Source organism: Ursus arctos, unplaced genomic scaffold, assembly GCF_023065955.2.
Source record: "Ursus arctos isolate Adak ecotype North America unplaced genomic scaffold, UrsArc2.0 scaffold_12, whole genome shotgun sequence".
NCBI classification, from domain to species: Eukaryota; Metazoa; Chordata; class Mammalia; order Carnivora; family Ursidae; genus Ursus; species Ursus arctos.
Genome location: NW_026622786.1, coordinates 58,583,437 through 58,603,126, shown reverse-complemented (window position 1 = coordinate 58,603,126; position 19,690 = coordinate 58,583,437). Strand labels below are relative to the sequence as shown.

The following is a 19,690-nucleotide window of genomic DNA, read 5'->3' as shown; positions in this document are numbered from 1 at the left end:
AAGGATGGCAGAGAGTAAGTCAGTGAGAGAAACAGAAAATAAAAAATTCAGTCTAAATGCTTTCGGTTGTAAAATAAATCTTTCAAGTACATTTCTATCCTGGGTTATCATACCATTTTCTTTATTCACATCTATTCATCCATATTTTATAACAATCTTTATAGAAAGAAAGTTAAATAAGGGATCTCTTTCAAGGACAACTTATGTTATACATAAATTTAAAACCTGAACAGTGTTAAACAGAATTTTAAAACTGTCAAACCATTAAACAGCAACAGGTTGATTTAACATCTGTTCTTCAATTTTTCACCCAAGTTGTTATGGTAACCAAAATGCGTGGAATATTTGTTTCCTAAATTTAACTGATTATTTCAAGTAAATAAAATTATAGCATATCATCTTATTAACTACAAATATTATTAATACTATAACCCTATATTTATCATTTTTAAATGCTGGTGGATTACAGGATTATATTTAACTAGACATTTATGCATGCTTTATCTCAGAATACACATTAAAAAATAGCAAAGGTATATTTTTTTCTAACTTGGGGGCATTTCTTGATTTTAAAAGCAAAACAAAACAAGGAACTAATCTATTTTCTGAACAATATACTATATTAAAATACTTCAAAGTTATATGATTTTAGTGCTTTGTAGGAAATGTAGATCACGTTCTTTCCAAACACAAGTCAATCCTGTTATTCCTCTAGTGCTCAAAACTTTCCACTGGTGTCCCATCTGTGAGCAAAGCCAAAGTCCTTACACTGGCTTCAAAACCCACACTCTCCACTTTCCCTTGCTTACCCCATGCAGTCACATTGGTCTCTCTGCTGTCCCTCAAATACACCAGGCTCACTACTACCTTAGGGCCTGGTACTTACTATTTCTTCTACCTGGAAGGGTGTTAGCCTAGGGAGCCACATGGCTCATTCTTTCATTTATTTCATTTCTTCCTTCAAATACCACCTTCTCAGTGAAACCTTCTCTGACTGATGCCATTTCAAACAGCTATTCCAGAACCTCGACCACCTCTGCTCACACATCACCTACCCACTATGGACTGAACTGTTCCCCCCACCCCAGATTCTTAGGCTGAAGCCTTAACCTCCAATGTGATGACAATATTTGGAGATGGGGCTTTGGGAGGTAATTTAGGTTAGATGAGGTCATGAGGGTGGAGCCCTCATGAAGAGATTAACATGCCCTTATTAGAAAAGGAAGAGACACTAACATGATCACTCTCTCCACCGGATGAGGACACAATGTTCTAGAAGGCAGCCATCTGCAAGCCAGAAAGACCTCACCAGAAACGGAATCTGGCGGAAAATTATTGGACTTCTAGCCTTCAGAATTATGAAAAAATTAATTGCTATTGCTTAAGCTAGAACCTTAATCTTGGACTTCTACCCTTCAGAACTGTGAAGAAATAAATTTCTGTTGCTTAAGCCACCCAGTCTCTGGTATTTTGTTATGGCAGCCCAAGCTGACTAATGCATTGTTCTTCCTTTACCTTCCTCATTAACACTCATTACTAACTATTATACAATATATCAGTGATCTATTCTATACGTTACTAATTAACGCTGTTTATTGTCTGTCTCCCTTTACTGCATAAGCTTCATGAGGGCAGGGATTCTGGTGTATTTTGTTCATAAGACTTGGAACACCTGTGGTCTGGGATAACACATAATCAACAAATATTTGTCAAATGCACAAAGTATAAATTTAAAATATCTTAAATCTTGATATGCTATGGTAGGAAATAATATATTTCTTTGATGATATTCAGGGAATCCAGTAAGAAATAAAAAATACACAATCTTTAACAAGTTAATTTTTCTTAAAAAAATCAAAATTATTAGGCTTTGTGTTCTTACAGAACCAAAGAATCTTAATTTCCTGATTTTCTTGATCTTTTCTCCTCCTATGAATCTGATTTGCTACAGGCTCAATCTTCTTCCTACCAGTTAAATATGTAAACTACTTTATACAGTTAACTCTATCTGGGATCGTTTTCTCTGTTTACTTCGTTAAGTGAACTCATCTACCTGCTTCACTGTCACCTTTTTCAGATGACTCTGAAATCCTCATCTCTTGCCTAGATTTCTCTGTGTTCTGGTGCTGCATTCCAAACTACCTTTGAGATGTACATCACTTTGGGCATACTGTCAGGAATGTCAAAGGACAAGAGCTTTGGGTAGAATATAACACTGTACTCACGTAAGTAAAAAACAAAACAAAGCAAAACTAAATAAAATTTAACTACAACAGCAAAAAAAAGTAGTCCTTAGTAGTATAGACTCACATAATTCTGTATATTGCCTGAGGAATCGCTTTGTTTCATTATAGAAATTAGACTTACAATGGTAGGGCATTCCAATTTCTGGATTATGACTATGTATTCTAATTAACAGTATACTCTTGCACTATCAGCTTCGCTACAACCACTGAATTATTCCCAATATTGTAGTAGAGTTTTATTACTTTCAAATTGAATTTAATCACTTGGGGGGAAAATATAAGAAATTATACGAGGTTTTCAAATTAAGTTTCTGAACTAGGATAGTTTATTTTTAGAAGAAAAAAAAATCTTCCAGTGTTTTTCATCATTGGTTCCCAAATAACATATTTGTTTCTCCAACCACTTTTTCCTCATACTCACTAATCAATTCATTATTTTAAAGACTTCTCTAAAGCACATTTTTTATAGAATTTAGGACAGGCTTCAAATGAAAGTTGGCTAGAGTTCATTATTCAGTTTAAGCAAGCCATATATTTTTAGAATTTCACGAGCAAAAATGCAAAGAAAAGAAATTCTAAAAGAAAACCATGTGGTTATTATGACTTTAGAGATAGGCTAAACTTTCCAGGGCAGTACAAGGTCCCTGGGAGGTAGGTATCACTGAGAAGACTCACAGAGCTAGGGAGCTTCAGTACACATAAATTATTAATGAAACACGTATGATCCCAGTCTTATGTTGCCATTTTAAGATGAATGATTACTATATATTATATCAAGTAAATTTCACTGCTGTTTCTTTCTCAAATATTTTTTCTTTGAATTAGGAGTATAAATGAAATATATTTAGGAAAGGACTTAAGAACCCATGTCTGGCTGTCCCCAATGCTCACGAAAGGTACAAAGTATGCCCTAGCTGTCAACAAATTCTGTCATCATTCCTCTCAAAATATATCTGAAATCTGACCACGTCTCTCACTCTCTTCTGCCTCCATAATGTTTTACTAGGATTATTCCAAGAGCCTCCTAAATAGCATCCCTGATTCCACCCTTGCCCCACTACAGTCCACTCTCCACTGAGGAGCCCCAGTGATCACCATAAAACACCTGAGTCAGGTCGATTCACTCCTCTGCTAACCCTCTACTAGCTTTCCTCATCACTTGAAATAAAGTTCTTACAACAGTTTAGAAGACCCTTCATGGTTTGGTTCCCCCTACATATCAACCATTCTTCGCACCTCCTTTACTCCATTCGGCCTCCGTGTCTTTCTGGTTATTCCCTGGACATACCAAGCATACTCTCACTTGAGGTCCTGTGCATTTGCTACTTTCTCAGCCTAAAAGATTCCCTCCATATATTCACAGGATTTGCTCCAGGGCTTTTCCAGGCTCTATTCAGTGAGGCCCTCCTTGACACAGGACCACAGACTAGTAAACCTTCTCTGCTGCCTAGCCCTCTCTACTACATTAAACCTGCTTTATAATTCCCCCTCATGCTTATCACTACTTGACATACTACATGTATGTTTGTTCGTTTATTATTTGAATTATCTAATTAAAATGTTAGCTCCAAGAAAGCAAAGACTGTTTTGTTTTGTCCTTGCTCATTCCCTGGCAACAGAACACAGAATAGATTAGAAATGAGTATCAACAAATACCGATCACAGAAATGAATGAATGAATGAATCTTGTGCTTATTTCTTATTCCAAACTAGATGCCCGCTATTATTCCTTCAAATTGCATACCACTACAATTCTACTTTTATAAGTCATATTCCCTGTTGTATTAAGCATCAGTTTGTACTTAGCATGAAAGTATCAAGAACCATTTCTCATTTCTCTTTGTATCCCCTGCACCTACTTGCATCATTTCTTTCTTATAATAGGAACCCAGTATTCCTTAGGCTGAATTTGAAGTCATACTGAAAGATAACTTTTATAACACACCTGGATCTCTTTTTATCCTTTAGCAAACAGACCAATACCAATTCTTAAATTCCTAAAGAATATTCTGCTTTTAAAACCAACCAGCAAATTTAATTCAAGTGAAATAGAAGAGCGATGTAGCCTGGCTTAGAGATGCCTGACATCCATTTTGTACTGATGTGGTAACTACAGAAAACATTTTCAATGATGTTAGGTCAAAAGATTTTCAGAAGATAGTAAAAACTACTTGACAGAAAGCTGCTTCGACTTGATCCATTCAGTAATTCTACCAAAAAGGAAAGAACGCCACACAGCACATGCTTTATAAACAAAAAAATAACTAAAAAGCAAACTAATACAAAGAGATTTTTTTTCCTAAGAAAACAAATTCCAGCATCGCTATTGAAATTAATAATTAATTGACCCAAAAATTTTGCACAGTTCACTAACTGGTATTTTTAACAAGCTTTTTAACAAAGCTTAAATCACCAAGAAAAGACTAAATTATGATCCATATGTTGAAAAATACATACTTTGAGTTTTAGACTTTTGCCAAATCAGTTAAAATTAAAAGGTATGATTCTAAAAAGGTTAAACTTTCACCATCAAGAAAAGTCAACTGAACAGCAATTTATTCCCCAAGACTTGTGTACAAGCAGGATTTTTACTTTTCAGTCAAATCCTTTGAAAATTGATAATATATAATTACAGTGATCAAAATATTTGATAGGCTACACTAGAACTTTCTTTTTCTAAGCACAAGAAGCAACTACATTAAAAATAAATGATACAGTAAAAACAATGTCTTGCCTCATACAGAGTTAGCTCACCTGAGGTATGAGTCTATCCAAGTGCTCAGCTCGATTTCCATGAGAAGGGTGTGTGGATAACCATTCTGGCAACTTGGGATGGCCTTGGAGGCTATCTGCAAATTCCATCTGCTGCCAAAACACTGAACTGGCTCTGACATCCACACAAGCCTAAAACCAGAATTAATTAAAGAAAAAAAAAGAGCTTAGTTATGACATTTTTAAAAAATTTACATCATTATGTTTGAAAAATATTTTCTATCATTAGTTGCAAATGACATATCCGATAAAGGGCTAGTATCCAAAGTATAAAAAGAACTTATAAAACTCAACATCCAAAAAACAAATAATCCAATTAAAAATGGGCAGAAGAAATGAACAGAGATTTATTTCTTCAAAGAACACATACAGATGGCCAACAGACATACAAAAAGATGTTCATCATCACATCATCAGGGAAATGGAAATCAAAACTACAATGAGAGAGCACCTCATACCTGTGAGAACGGCTAAAATCAAAAACACAAGAAACAACAGGCGAGGATGTGGAGAAAAAGGAACCCTCGTGCATCATTGGTGGGAATGCAAAGTGGTGCAGCCACTGTGGAAAACAGTATGGAGGTTCCTCAAAGAGTTAAAAATAAGACTACCCTACAATCCTGCAATTGCACTACTGGGTATTTACCCAAAAAATACAAGAACACTAATTCAAAGGGATATATGCACCCCTATGTTTACAGCAGCACTATTTATAATAGCTAAGATATGGAAGCAGACCAAGAGTCCACTGATCAATGAATGGATAAAGAAGATGTGGTATAATACACACACACACACACACTCTCTCTCTCTCAATGGAATATTACTGAGCTATCAAAAAGAATGAAATCTTGCCATTTGCAGTGACATGGATGCAGCTAGACAGCATAATACTAAGCGAAATAAGTCAGAGAAAGACAAACACCATATGATTTTACTCATATCTGCAATTTAAGAAACAAGAGAAAGACAAAGCCAGAAACAGACTCTTAACTATAGAGAACAAATTGATGGTTACCAGAGGTGGAGGGTGAGGGGAAGGGTGAAATAGGTGATGAGGATTAAGAAGTGCACTTATGATGATGAGCACTGGGTGTTGTATGGAACTGTTGAATCACTAAATTGTACACCTGAAACCAATATAACTCTGTATGTTAACTGGAATAAAAATAAAAGCAAATGAACAAAAAACCAAATGAAAAAGCAGCAAGAAATAAAAAAATAAAAGTGATTGCAATGAAAAAAAGTATTTTCTAGCATTTTAATAAAAGTAGAATTGCTCATTGCTTTAAAAAAAACTCATATAAGATGGTATTAGAGAAGCCCAAAACCCCCTATACAACATTCACAAATAATTCCACTCCCAAAGATAGCCCACTATTTTCAGTACGACAGGTATTAAGAACACGTATTGAGGGCAAATATCTTCCACACGAATTAATATTTTGTTTTCATAAAAATAAGGATTTAAAATCTCATTATTAAACTGTACTACAGAAATTTTATTCTTAATCTAGACCACTAGAATAATTATAAGACTTCAAATAAACTTAAATATTTTTTGTTATATTTTTAATGTGCATATTAATTTATCTACTTTTCCTAGGTGTGTGAGCTAGAGAACATATTTAGGTCATTCAAAATACCTTATAAAAGTATACCTTTTTTTAACAAACAGGATACATACATCTTGTATGTGTGTGTAATTCCATCAGACACTCATACACGTACACTTATCAACACAAACAACATTTCTGGAAGGCAATTTAAGAAACTGTTAATATTAGTAGCTACCTTAAGATTACAAGTTTGATGATGGAGAAGGAGGACTTTTATTTCTGAATTATATAAAGTATATTATTTCTATAATATAATTACTTCTAAATCCTATATAGGTCGATTTAGTAAATATTATTATACGCCTGTTCAATCTATTGACATTTCTAAATTTTTCTAATAAGAAGTGACTGGATAAAGTGATTATATTTCCCAATTAGTTTACCCCTAAGACAATTAAGGAAAAAACTTACACTGTACTGACTAAAATGTGCTATCAAAAAGCCTTAATGTGCTTTCAGCCTTAAAACAATGAGATTGTGACACACAAAAAGGCAAATACACAATATCATGCTATTCTAGTCAACATCCATGTCTCTCTGTTTTTAACAAACACCATTAAAATATTTTCCAATGCTGGGAAAATGAAAACAAAAAATAATTGGAAATCCAAGTAAATTCTATTCAATGTTTAAAACAATACAATTATTTTTATTGTGGTAAAATACATGTAAAATTTGCCATCTTAACCACTTTTAAGTGTACAGCTCACTGGTATTAAATCCATTCACATTGTTATGCAGCCACCACCACCAACCATCCCTGCAGCTCATTTCATATACACCTATTAAACAATCAATTACCCATTCTCCTCTCACCCCCTCCTGGGTGACCACTCTAACAAATTCCGTCTTTATGATTTTAACTACTCTAAGTACCTCATACAAGTGAAATCATACAGTATTTGTCTTCTTGTGACTGGTTTACTTCACTTAGCATTATGTCCTCAAGGTTCATCCAGTATTACAGCATATTGCAGAATTCCCTTCCTTTTTAAGACTGAATAATATCTCATATGTCTTGTATCACACTTTGCTTATTCATTCATTGGTCAATGGACACTTGGGTTGCTTTCACATTTTAGCTACTGCTAATAATGCTATGAACATGGGTATACAAATATCTTTTGAGGCCCTGCTTTCAATTCTTTGAGGAATATAATCCAGAAGGGGAGCTGCTGGATCGTATGGTAATTAAATTTTATTTTTCTGTGAAACTACCATACCATTTTCACAGTGGCTTACCATTTTACATTCCCACCAACAATGCACAATTGTTCCAATTTCTTCACATTTTCACCATTTGTTAATTTCTGTTATTTTGATAGTAGCCATCCTAATGAGTATGAGGTAGTATCCCATTATAGTTTTGATTTGTATCATCTAATGATCAGTGATGTTGAGCACCTTTTTGTGTGCTTAGTGGCATTAATTTATCTCCTTTGGAGAAATGTCTATTCAAGTCCTTTGTCCATTTTGCAACCAAATCTTTTGTGTTACTGTTCGGTTTTAAAAGTCCTCTGTATTCTGGATATTAATTCTTTATCAGATATATAATTTGCAAATATTTTCTCCCATTCTGTGGGTTGTCTTTTCCTGTGGATGGTGTCTTTTGATGCAAAAACTTTTTTTTTTTAATTTTCATGAAGTCAAATTTGCCTAATTTTTTCTTTTGTTACCTGTGTCTTTGGTGTCACATCCAAGATATCATGACCAAATCCAATGTTGTGAAGCTTTGGTCCTATATATTTTTTCTAAGAGTCTTATTGTTTTAGGTCTTAAACTTAAGTTCCTGATCCATTTTGAATTATTTTTTGTATATGGTATTACGTAAGGATCCAATTTCATTCTTCTTCTGGATATCCAGTTTTCCACCATTATTTGTGAAAAGACGGTCCTTTGCCCAGTTTCCACCCTTGACAAAAATTATTTGACCATATACATGAGGATTCATTTCTGGGCTCTCTACTCTATTCCATTGGTCTGTATGTCTTTTATGCCAATACCACAGTTTTCATTACTGTAGCTGTGTAGCAAGTTTTGAAATCTGAAGTGTGAGTCCTCCAGTTTTATTCTTGATTTCAAGGCTCTTTTGGCTACTCACGTCCTTTTAAGATTGCATATGAATTTTCTATTTCTACCAAAAAAACAAAAAAAGTCACCGGGATTTTGATAGGGATTGTGTGGAATCTATAGACTACTTTGGGTACTACTGACATTTTTAAATTATTAAGTTTTCCAGTCAGTGAGCACAGGATCTTTCTCTTTCTTTATGTCTTGTTTCAGCAATGAATTTTTAGTTACCACTGTGTAAGTCTTTCACCTCCTTGGTTAACTCCTAAATCTTTTATTCTTGCTGAGGTTATTGTAAATGGAATTGTTTTTATCATTTCCTTTTCAGATTGTTCATTGTTCATGTATAGAAATGAATTTTTGAGCATTGACACTGTATTCTGATACTTTGCTGAATTAATGTATTAAGTTCAAACAGCTTTTTTTTTGAGTCTTTAAAGTGTTTCCTACATATAAGAGCACATCGTCTGCAAACACAGATAATTTAACTGCTATCTCTCCAGTTGGGATAACTGTTACTTCTTTTTCTTGCTCTGACTACAAACTTCCAGTACTATGTTGAACAGAAGTGAGAGTGGGCATCCTTGCCTTGTCCCTGAACTTATAGAAAAAGCTTTCAGTCTTTTACCAGTGAGTATGATGTTTGCTGTGGGTTTTTCACATATGACTTTTATTATGTTGTAGTTTCCTTCCATTCCTATTTTGTTGAGTGTTTTAATCATGAAAGGGTGTTAAATATTCTCAAATGGTTTTTTTTCCTACATCAATTGAAATGATCACGTGGGGTTTTTTTTCCCTTCCTTTTTTGAGATGTGGCATATTACATTGATCAAGTTTTATATGCTGAACCATTCTTGCATTCCAGGAATAAATCTCCCTTGGTTATGGTGCATATCCTTTTAAAATGCTACTGAATTCTGTTTGCTAGTATTTTGTTGGGGATTTCTGCATCAATGTTTTTAAGGGATATTGGTCTATAGTTTGCTTGGAGTGTCTTTGTCTTTGTATCAGGGTTATGCTGATTTCAAAGAATGAGTTAGGAAATATTCCTTCCTTTTCAATCTTTTGGGAAAGTTCGAGAATTGCTATTAGTTCATCTTTACATGGTTGGTAGAATCTCCCAGGGATGCTGTCAGACTTTAATTCTTAGTTAGATTTTGATTACTGATTCAATCTCACTACTAGTTATAGGTCTATTAAATTTTCTATTTCTTCATGATTTAGTATTGGTAAGGTTTTGTGTTTCTAGGAATTTGTCCATTTCATCTGGATTATCCAATGTTTGGTATGCAATTGTTCATACTACTTTCTTACGATCCCTTTATTTCTATAAAATCATTAGTAATCTCTGCACTTTGATTTCTGATTTCAATAATTTAAGTCGTCTTTACTTTTTTCTTAGTTCAGCTAGCTCAAGTTTTGGCAATTTTGTTGATCTTTTAAAAGAACAAAATTTGACTTTAATGATACTCCTCTAATTGTTTTTCTGTTCTTTATTTCGTTTATCTCTGCTCTAATCTTTACTATTTCCTTCATTTTACTAGCTTTGGGTGTAGTTCTTTTTCTAATCCATTAATTTGTAAGTTAGGCTGTTCATTTGAAATCTTTCTTGTATTTTAATGTAAGCATTTATAGATATAAATTTTTTAAATTATTTTTTTATTTATAGTATTTTTTTATTATGTTAGTCACCATACAAGACATCCCTGGTTTTTGATGTAAAGTTCCATCATTCATTAGTTGCGTATAACACCCAGTGCACCATGCAATACGTGCCCTCCTTACTACCCATCACCAGCCTATCCCATTCCCCCACCCACCTCCCTCTGAAGCCCTCAGTTTGTTTCTCAGAGTCCATAGTCTCTCATGCTTCATTCCCCCTTCTGATTACCCCCCCTTTCTTTATCCCTTTCTTCTCCTACCGATCTTCCTAGTTCTTATGTTCCATAGATGAGAGAAACCATATGATAATTGTCTTTTTCTGCTTGACTTATTTCACTTAGCATTATCTCCTCCAGTGCCATCCATGTTGCAGCAAATGTTGAGAAATCGTTCTTTTTGATAGCTGAGTAATATTCCATTGTATATATGGAGCACATCTTCTTAATCCAGTCATCTGTTGAAGGGCATCTTGGCTCCTTCCACGATTTAGCTATTGTGGACAATGCTGCTATGAACATTGGGGTGCATATGGCCCTCCCTTCACTACGTCTGTATCTTTGGGGTAAATACCCAGTAGTGCAATGGCTGGATCATAGGGTAGCTCAATTTTTAACTTTTTAAGGGACCTCCATATTGTGTTTCCAGAGTGGCTGTACCAACTTGCATTCCCACCAACAATGTAGGAGGGATCCCCTTTCTCCACATCCTCTCCAACAATTGTTGTTTCTTGCCTTGTCAATTTTTGCCATTCTAACTGGCGTAAGGTGGTATCTCAGTGTGGTTTTGATTTGAATCTACCTGATAGCTAATGATTTTGAACATTTTTTCATGTGTCTGTTAGCCATTTGTATGTCTTCATTAGAGACAATCTCTTCAATAAATGGTGCTGGGAAAATTGGACAGTTACATGCAAAAGAATGAAACTTGACCACTCTCTCACACCATACACAAAGATAAACTCCAAATGGATGAAAGACCTCGATGTGAGACAGGAATCCATCAAAATGCTAGGGGAGAACATAGGCAGCAACCTCTACGACATCGGCCACAGCAACCTTTTTCATGACACATCTCCAAACGCAAGAGAAACAAAAGAAAAAATGAACTTGTGGGACTTCATCAAGATAAAAAGCTTCTGCACAGCCAAGGAAACAGTCAAAAAAAATAAGAGGCAGCCCACGGAATGGGAGAATATATTTGCAAATGACAATACAGATAAAAGACTGGTATCCAAGATCTACAAAGAACTTCTCAAACTCAATACACAAGGAATAAACAAATCATAAAATGGGCAGAAGATATGAACACTTTTCCAATGAAGACATAGCTATAAATTTCATACTCAGCACTGCTTTCACTGCATCTCATAACTTTCTATACGTTGTTTTTGTTCATTTCTAGTTTTTATTCAATTCCTTGTAATTTCTTCTTCAATCCATTGGTTATTTAAAAGTATACTGTTTGGGGGCACCTGGCTGGCTCAGTCAGAAGAGCATGAGACTCTTGATCTTGGGGCTGTAGGTTTGAGCCCCACATTAGGCGTAGAGATTACTTAAAAAAATAAAAATCTTAAAAAAATAAAAAATAAAGTATACTGTTTAATTTCCACAATTTTGTGAATTTTCCAGTTTTACTTTCATTATTTATTTCTAACTTCATCCCACTGTGGTCAGAGAAGATACACTGAATGATATATACTTTAATCTACGAGAATTTGTGACCTAACATAGGGTCATTTTTGGAAAATGTCCCATATGCCCTTGAGAAGAATGTATACATTCTGTTGTTTTGGAATAGAGAATTCTGTATATTAAGTCCTTTATTTCTTTACCTTCTATCTGGTTGTTTTATCCATTATTCTGGGTAAAGCTACTCACGTCTCCAACTACTATTACAGAACTATCTATTTCTTCCTTCAGTCCTGTCAGTTTTTGCTTCATATATTTTGATAGTATGCAGTTAGGTACATAAATCTTTATAAATGGTATGTCTTCTTGTTGTTTGAAACCTTTATTACTATATAATACCATTATTTGTCTCTTGTAATCTTTCTTAATAAAAGTCTATTTTGTCTGACATTAGTACAGCCACTCCTACTCTCTAATGGTTACTATTTGCATGGAATATCTTTTTCCATCCCATCACTCTCAACCTGCATATGTCCAGGGGTCACAAATTAGTCTACTATAGACAGCACATAGTTGGGTCATGTATTTTTATCCATTCTAGCAATTTCTGTCTTTTGACTGGAAAGTTAATCCATTTATATTTAAAGTGATTAATGATAGAGAGGGACTTGTATGACTGTGCTAATTGTTTTCTATATGCCCTCTACCTTTTTTGCCCGCATTTCCTACATCACTGTCTTCTTTGTTTAGTTGATTTTTTTCTAGTGAAATGTTTAAATTCCTTTCTCATTTCCTTGTGTGAATATTCTATAGCTATTTTCTCTGTAATTACCATGGGGATTACATTTAACAACCTAAGTTTATAACACTCTACTTTGAATTTTGCCAGTTCAACTTCAGTAACATATAAAAACTCTGCTCCTGGGGTGCCCGGGTGGCTCAGTTGTTAAGCATCTGCCTTCAGCTCACCGCGTGATCCCGGGGTCCTGGGATCAAGCCCCACGTCAGGCTCCTCCCCTGAGAGCCTGCTTCTTCCTCTCCTACTCCCCCTGCTTGTGTTCCCTCTCTAGCTGGCTGTCTCTCTGTTAAATAAATAAAATCTTTTAAAAAATAATAAATAAATAAATAAATAAATAAATAAAAAATAAAAACTCTGCTCCTTCACAGCTCTGTCCCCATTCTCTTCAGTCTCTAATGTAACAAAATTACATCTTGATAAATTGTATAACCAAAAAATAATAATAATTTTAAAATAATTCTTTTAAATGCATTAAGTCTCCTAAATTACATAGAAAACAAGATTTGGAGTTACAAACTAACCCTTATAGTAATACTAGCTTTTATACTAATAGTTTTTTTTTTCTTTAAAGGTATTTCCTTTAAAGGTACACCTTTAAAGGTTTTTCTTAAATTGTGCAGAAACAAAAAAGTATAGTTACAAACAACTGTTACAATAATACTAGTTTTTGAAACTGTCCATATATTTACCTTTACTAAGATCTTTTTCTCCATAAAGATTTGAGTTACTGTCTCGTATCCACTCATTTAACCTGTGGGACTCCCTTGAGCATCTTTTGCAGAGCAGTTCTGGTGGTCATGAACTCCCTCGACTTTAGTTTAACTGAGAATGTCTTAATTTCTCCCTCACTTTTGAAAAACAGTTTTTCTGGACATAGGATTCTTGGTGACAGGTTTATTCTTTTATAGCACTTTGGATATAACAAACACAGGTCTTCTGGACCACAACGTTTTTGATGAGAAATCTGTTGATAATCTTGGTGTAGATCCCTTGAATGTGATGATTCACTTCTCTCTTGCTACTTCAGGATTTGCTCTATGTCTTTGGCTTTTTAAAGGTTGATTATAACATATTTCAGTGTGGGCCTCCCTGTTTCACCTTTCTTGAAGCTCACTGAGCTTCTTGGATGTTTATATTTATGTATCTCATCAAATTTGGGAAGTTTTCAGCCATTATTTCTTGAAATATTCTCTCCGCCCCTTTCTCTCTCTCTTCTCTTTCCAGGACTCCCATGTTGGATATGTTGGTCCTCTTGATCATGTCCCCCACGTCTCTTAAATTCATCTTTTTTTTCTGCTCCTCAGCTTTGGTAATTTCCATCGTCCTAACATCAGGTTCACTCATTCTTTCTTCTGCCGGTCAAATCTCTCTTTGAAAATGTCTAGATTTTTGTTGTATTTTTCAGCTCCAAAATTTGTTAGTTTTTTGGAGGGTTTTCTACCTCTATACTGATATTTCCATTTTATTAATAATCACTTTCTTGACTTACACTTTCCTTTAGTTCTTTAAGCATCTTTGAGACAATTGTTTTAAAGTCATTGTCTAGTACATCTACCATTAGATATTCTTAAGGGACAGTTTCTGCTTATTTAATTTTTTCCCTATGAATAGGCCATACTTTCCAGTTTCTTACATGCCTGTTTTTGTTTGTTTGGGTTTTTTTGTTTTGTTTTGTTTTGTTTTGTTTGTTTTACTACTGCTGTCTCTGTGCCTAAGGTTAGCCTGAGACATAAATATAACATTTCCTCAGGATTTTTCTGAGCATGTGCAGTCACTTTCTAATTTTCCCCAAATATGCAGTTGTTTTTGAAAGTCCTAGCCTTTAGTATCTGGCTCCTCTCACCAAAAAGTAAAAAAAAAAAAAAATGAGGTGGGGAGGTGGTTGGAGAGGAATGTTACCAGATGTTTACGTCCCCTGGAAGTCACTTCAGCCAGAGGGGCAGGGCTTGCTATAACAGGAAGAGGTACAAAACAATGGCTGCCCACCTGTATGCACCTAATGATCAAAAGCAGCATTCAGTGACCAGAACACAGATCACTGATATTTGGAGGACAGGGACCTTTTTGCTTACACTGGCTCCGGCAAGCTGTGTTATGACATGCTCCAAGAAACATGTGCACTGCCATGTGACAGAGGTAGGACAGGTAGCAGCTAATGCGATAAGGGGTGAAACTGACCAAACTTAAGCACAATTCATTGTCCAGTCTTCCCCTGGGAGGTACAAGCCTTCAACAAACCCCAGAATTACAAAATAGTTACAATCAGACAGACTTTGTTAGTGTAATTGTGGACTATCTGAGGAGACAAATGCCTGGTGCTTCCTACTCCACCATCAAAATTGCAACATAATTCTTTAAGACCTCTGAATACACTAAATTAAAAAGAATCCAAGGTACTTTGCCCTATTGCACATATATAGACAGACACATATACATGTTTATAAATAGGAATATATATGTAAGACAAAAATATAAATGTGACCCATGTCTATACATGTATATCTATGTATGTGTAAAATACATATGTGACATATGTGTGAGTTGTATGTGTGTGTATATCCACACATAAATAGTTGTTTGATACTGAATTCTAAACATACACAGAAATATGTCCTTCGATAGCAGGTCAACATATTCATAATAATATAAATACAAGCTGGGACAAGCAAGCAAGATATTCTTCTAAGATAATTAATAAAAATATGAGTTGAAAGAATTTGAACTGAAATAATAAGTTACTATTTTAAAAAGCACAGCACATATAGCAGCTAAAAAAACAAAAAACAAAACAAAACCAAAAAAAAAAAAAAACCCTGAAAACTGTAAGACAAACATTTTAATAGACATTTCAAATTCAGGAATTATCTACTATGAGGTATTCTGCTACACATACCAAACAATATCCAATATTTTTTTACACCAAAAGTGTTAATCAGGGGCGCCTGGGTGGCTCAGCCCATTAAGTGTCCACCTCTTGATTGTGGTCATGATCTCAGAGTCATGAGACTGAGCCCCGCATCGGGCTCCACAATGAGCAGGGAGCTGCTTAAGATTCTCTCCCTCTGCCCCTCCCCTATACTGGCATGCTCTCTCTAAAATAAAATAAAGATAAATAAAAGTGTTAATCAAAAGAGAAATAAAGTACTTCCCTCTTTAATCTCTTAAAAAAACACAGAAGGCAATCTTTAAAGTAATATTTGATATGTAAAAATAGAAGAAAATAATTATCCCACAGACTGAAAAATATTCCAAACTTAAAACTACTCCAAAAGGACTGAAAAAATCTGCTTTAATAGTAAGGTAAAGGTATCTAAGTGTGTCTGTACTTCTAAAACCCAATTCAAAGGACCATTAATGTAAGATAACTTTGTTTTCAAAAGGGGTATTTTATTTATATTTTTCTAACTTATAAAAAATAAGTGACAGGGTATCAGTAAGATATTGGAATAAGAAGCACTGGAACCTTCTTCCCACCACAAACACACTGATTTAACAATATACAGACAAATTCCCTTTCTGAGAAATCCAGAAACTAGCTCAGAGGCTCCTCAACCTTGGGCAACTGTGAAACCAGACACATCAAAGCCAGTAGGAAAATTCGGGACAGCCCCTTGCCATAATCCCTACCCTTAACACAGTGCCATAAAATTGGAAGGAAACCTCAGTTCCCAGCTTCTCCCTAGTGAGGGAAAGAACTGGAGCATGTATCCAACATTCCAACTTTTCCAGGACAGCCCAAGGAACTGGTTTTTCTCTTGTCTCAGAGCACTGACAAGAGGCAGCACACGCTAGGCCTGGAGGCCAGTGAGAATAAGGATAGCAGTCTGAACTAGCACACAAACAACTGCAATAGCCCCTGCCCCAGCTCAACACAGATTGGCAAAATTCCCCAGATCCAAGCTTCTCCTCCCTGGGGAGGAAAGAAAGTGAACCATATGTTTAACTTTCCAGTATATCTGGGAGATGCCTGAGAAACTGCCTACTATCTCACCTATCTCAGAGCAATGATGGGACCTGGTATACTTTATTTATTTGGGGGGGAGGGCAGAGAGAGAAAGAGAGAGAGAAATTTAAGCAGGCTCCAACCCCGTGCACAGCCCAACACAGGGCTCGATCTCACCACCCTGAGATCATAACCTGAGCCAAAATCAAGAGTTGGACACTTAACCTGAGTGAGCCACCCAGGCACCCCAAGGAGCTGGCATACGTTAGATGTCTGGGTTCCACTAAGAACAAAGACTGGGCTGGACTGGCACAAAGGTTTGAGAGGTCCACAAAATCTCTGGCAGGGCTAATTAGTAAGGATCTTCTCCTGGACAAGGCCAAACCACAAAGACCGGAAAAGTTGGTTGTTTTTTCTAATGTAAAGAAACCAACTCAGAGTCAATGAAAATGAACAGCCAGGGAAATATGTCCCGAAGGAAAAACTTAAATCTCCAGAAACTGACCCTAATGAAACATATATATGATTTACCTGAGAGATTCAAAGTAACCCTCATAAAGATAAGTCACCCACGTCAGAAGAAATACATAAACAAAGGTGAGAATAACAGAGATAGAAATATTAAAAAATACCAAACAGAAATCTTAGAACTGAAAAATAAATGAACTGAAAAATTTAATACCAGAGGAGTTCAACAGCAGACTTAGATCCAGAAAGGCTCAGTGAACTCAAAGACAAGTCACTGGAAATTATCCAGAAAAGTAAAAAGAAAAGAAATAAAAGTGTAAAGAAAACTTAAGCATTTGTAGAACACCATCCAATAGACCAATATATGCATTACAGAAGTCCCAGGAAAGGAAAGAGAAAGAAGGAGCAGAAAGTTTATTCAGAGAAATAATAGCTGAAAACCTTCCACTTCTGGGGAAGGAAATGGATATCCAGATCCACAAAACCAAAGACAAACCATGAAAGATGAACTCATAGAAATCAACTATCTAAACACATTATAAGCAAATTTTTAAGTCAAAGACAAAGAATTTGGGGGGGAAAAAAAAGGAAAGAAAAGTGCATCAATATGTACAAGGGCATCTCCATAAGTCTTCTCAGCACACTCCTTGCAGGCCAGATGGGAGTGGGACATTATATTTAAAGTCCTGAAAGAAAAAAATTGCCAACCAAGAATAATGTATCAAAACTGTCCTTCAAAAATGAAGGACACGGACTTTCTCAAACAAAACCTGAGAAATTTCATTGCCACCTGACCTGCCTTACAAGAACATTAAAGAGAACTCTTCAAAATGAAGAAAATAACCATAAACAGCAATATGAAAGCACTGAAAGCCTAAAACTCACTGGTAAAGGTAAATATATAGACAAATACAGAATACTATAATATTGTAATAGTAGTAGATAAATCATTTTAATTCTAGTTTAAAGTCAGTAGTATTAAAAATAACTACAAGAATATGTTAGTGGATATACAATATAAAAATATGTAAGCTATGAAATCAATAACAAAGTGTATGGGGGAAATAAAGTGTAGACTTTTTGTATTAACTGAAGTTATTATCAGCTTAAAATAGACTATTATAACTATAAAACATTTTATGTAAGTTCCATAGTAACCACAAAGAAAGTACCTATATAAGATATACAAAAGAAAAAGGAATCAAAGCCTGTCAACACAAAAAAAATCAACAAAATACAGCAACTGCACCAGATGAAGAAGACTAAAGAACTGTAAGACAAAGAGAAAACAAAATAGCAACAGTAAGTTCCTTCTCTATCAATTTCTTTAAATGTAAATGCATTAAACTCCTCACTCAAAAGACAAAGAGTATCTAAAAGAATGAAAAAATAAGATCCAACTATATGCAGTCTACCTGAGACTTATTTAAATTTAAGGACACAGATAGGTTGAAAGTGAAGGGCTAGAAAAAAAAATATTCTGTGCAATTGGTAACCAAAAGACAGCAGGGGTGACTATACTTAAATCAGACAAAACACATGTTAAGACAAAAACTGTCATAAAAGCAAAGGGACATTATATAATGATAAAAGGATCAATAAACATGGAAGGTATAATAATTATAACTATATATGCACCAACATCACAGCATCTAAATATATAAAGTAAACACTGATAGAACTGAAGGGAGAAACAGACAACAATATGATAAGAGTATGAGACTGCAAGACCCTACTTTAAATAATGCATAGAACTTCCAGACAGAAAAATCAAGATGGAAACAGTGGACTTCAACACTATAGACCAAATTGATCTAATAGACATCTACAAAACATTCCAATCAACATGAGGAAAATACTCATTTTCTCAAGCACACATGGAACATTCTTCAGGATAGATCACATTCGGTCACAAAACATATATCTTTTCCAGCCACAATGAAGTGAAACTAGAATCCAATAGCTGAAGGAAAACTGAATATCTACAAATCAAACAACAACTCCCAAACAACCAATGGGTAAAATCGGAAATGAAAAGGTAAATTACAAAATAGTCTGCGACAAACAAAACCAAAAATACAACATATTAAAACTTACACAATGCAACAAAAGCATTATTAAAAGGGAAGTTTATAGCAATAAACGTCTACATTAAAAAAAGATCTCAAATAAACAACCGAACTTTACACCTCAAGGAACTATAAAAAGAAGAACAAATAAGTACAAAGTTAGCGGGAGGAAGGAAATAGTAAAGATTCTAGCAGAAATAAACAAAATAGAGAATAGAAAAGCTACAGAAAAAGAAATCAATGAACTAATAAAAGCGGACTTTTTGAAAGGATAAACTAAATTAATAAACCTTTAGCTAGACTAAGAAAAAAATGAGAAAATACTCAAACAAAATCAGAAATGAGAGTCAGACATTACGACTAAAGTCACAGAAATAAACAGGATCGTAAGTGACCACTACAAACAGTTACATG

The 19,690-nt window shown here is 34.8% G+C and overlaps 1 protein-coding gene across 10 annotated transcripts in view; it reads right to left on the bottom strand.

The window, feature by feature from the left end:
• The window catches only part of OMA1 (OMA1 zinc metallopeptidase), a 90,172-nt gene that overhangs the window by 26,638 nt on the left and 43,844 nt on the right, over positions 1-19,690 (bottom strand). For all 10 annotated transcript variants that reach the window (XM_026497992.4, XM_048220371.2, XM_048220372.2 and 7 more), the window contains exon 8: positions 5,001-5,150. In XM_026497992.4, coding sequence (XP_026353777.1) covers positions 5,001-5,150 — 150 coding nt within the window. The remainder of the gene's footprint in view (positions 1-5,000; positions 5,151-19,690) is intronic.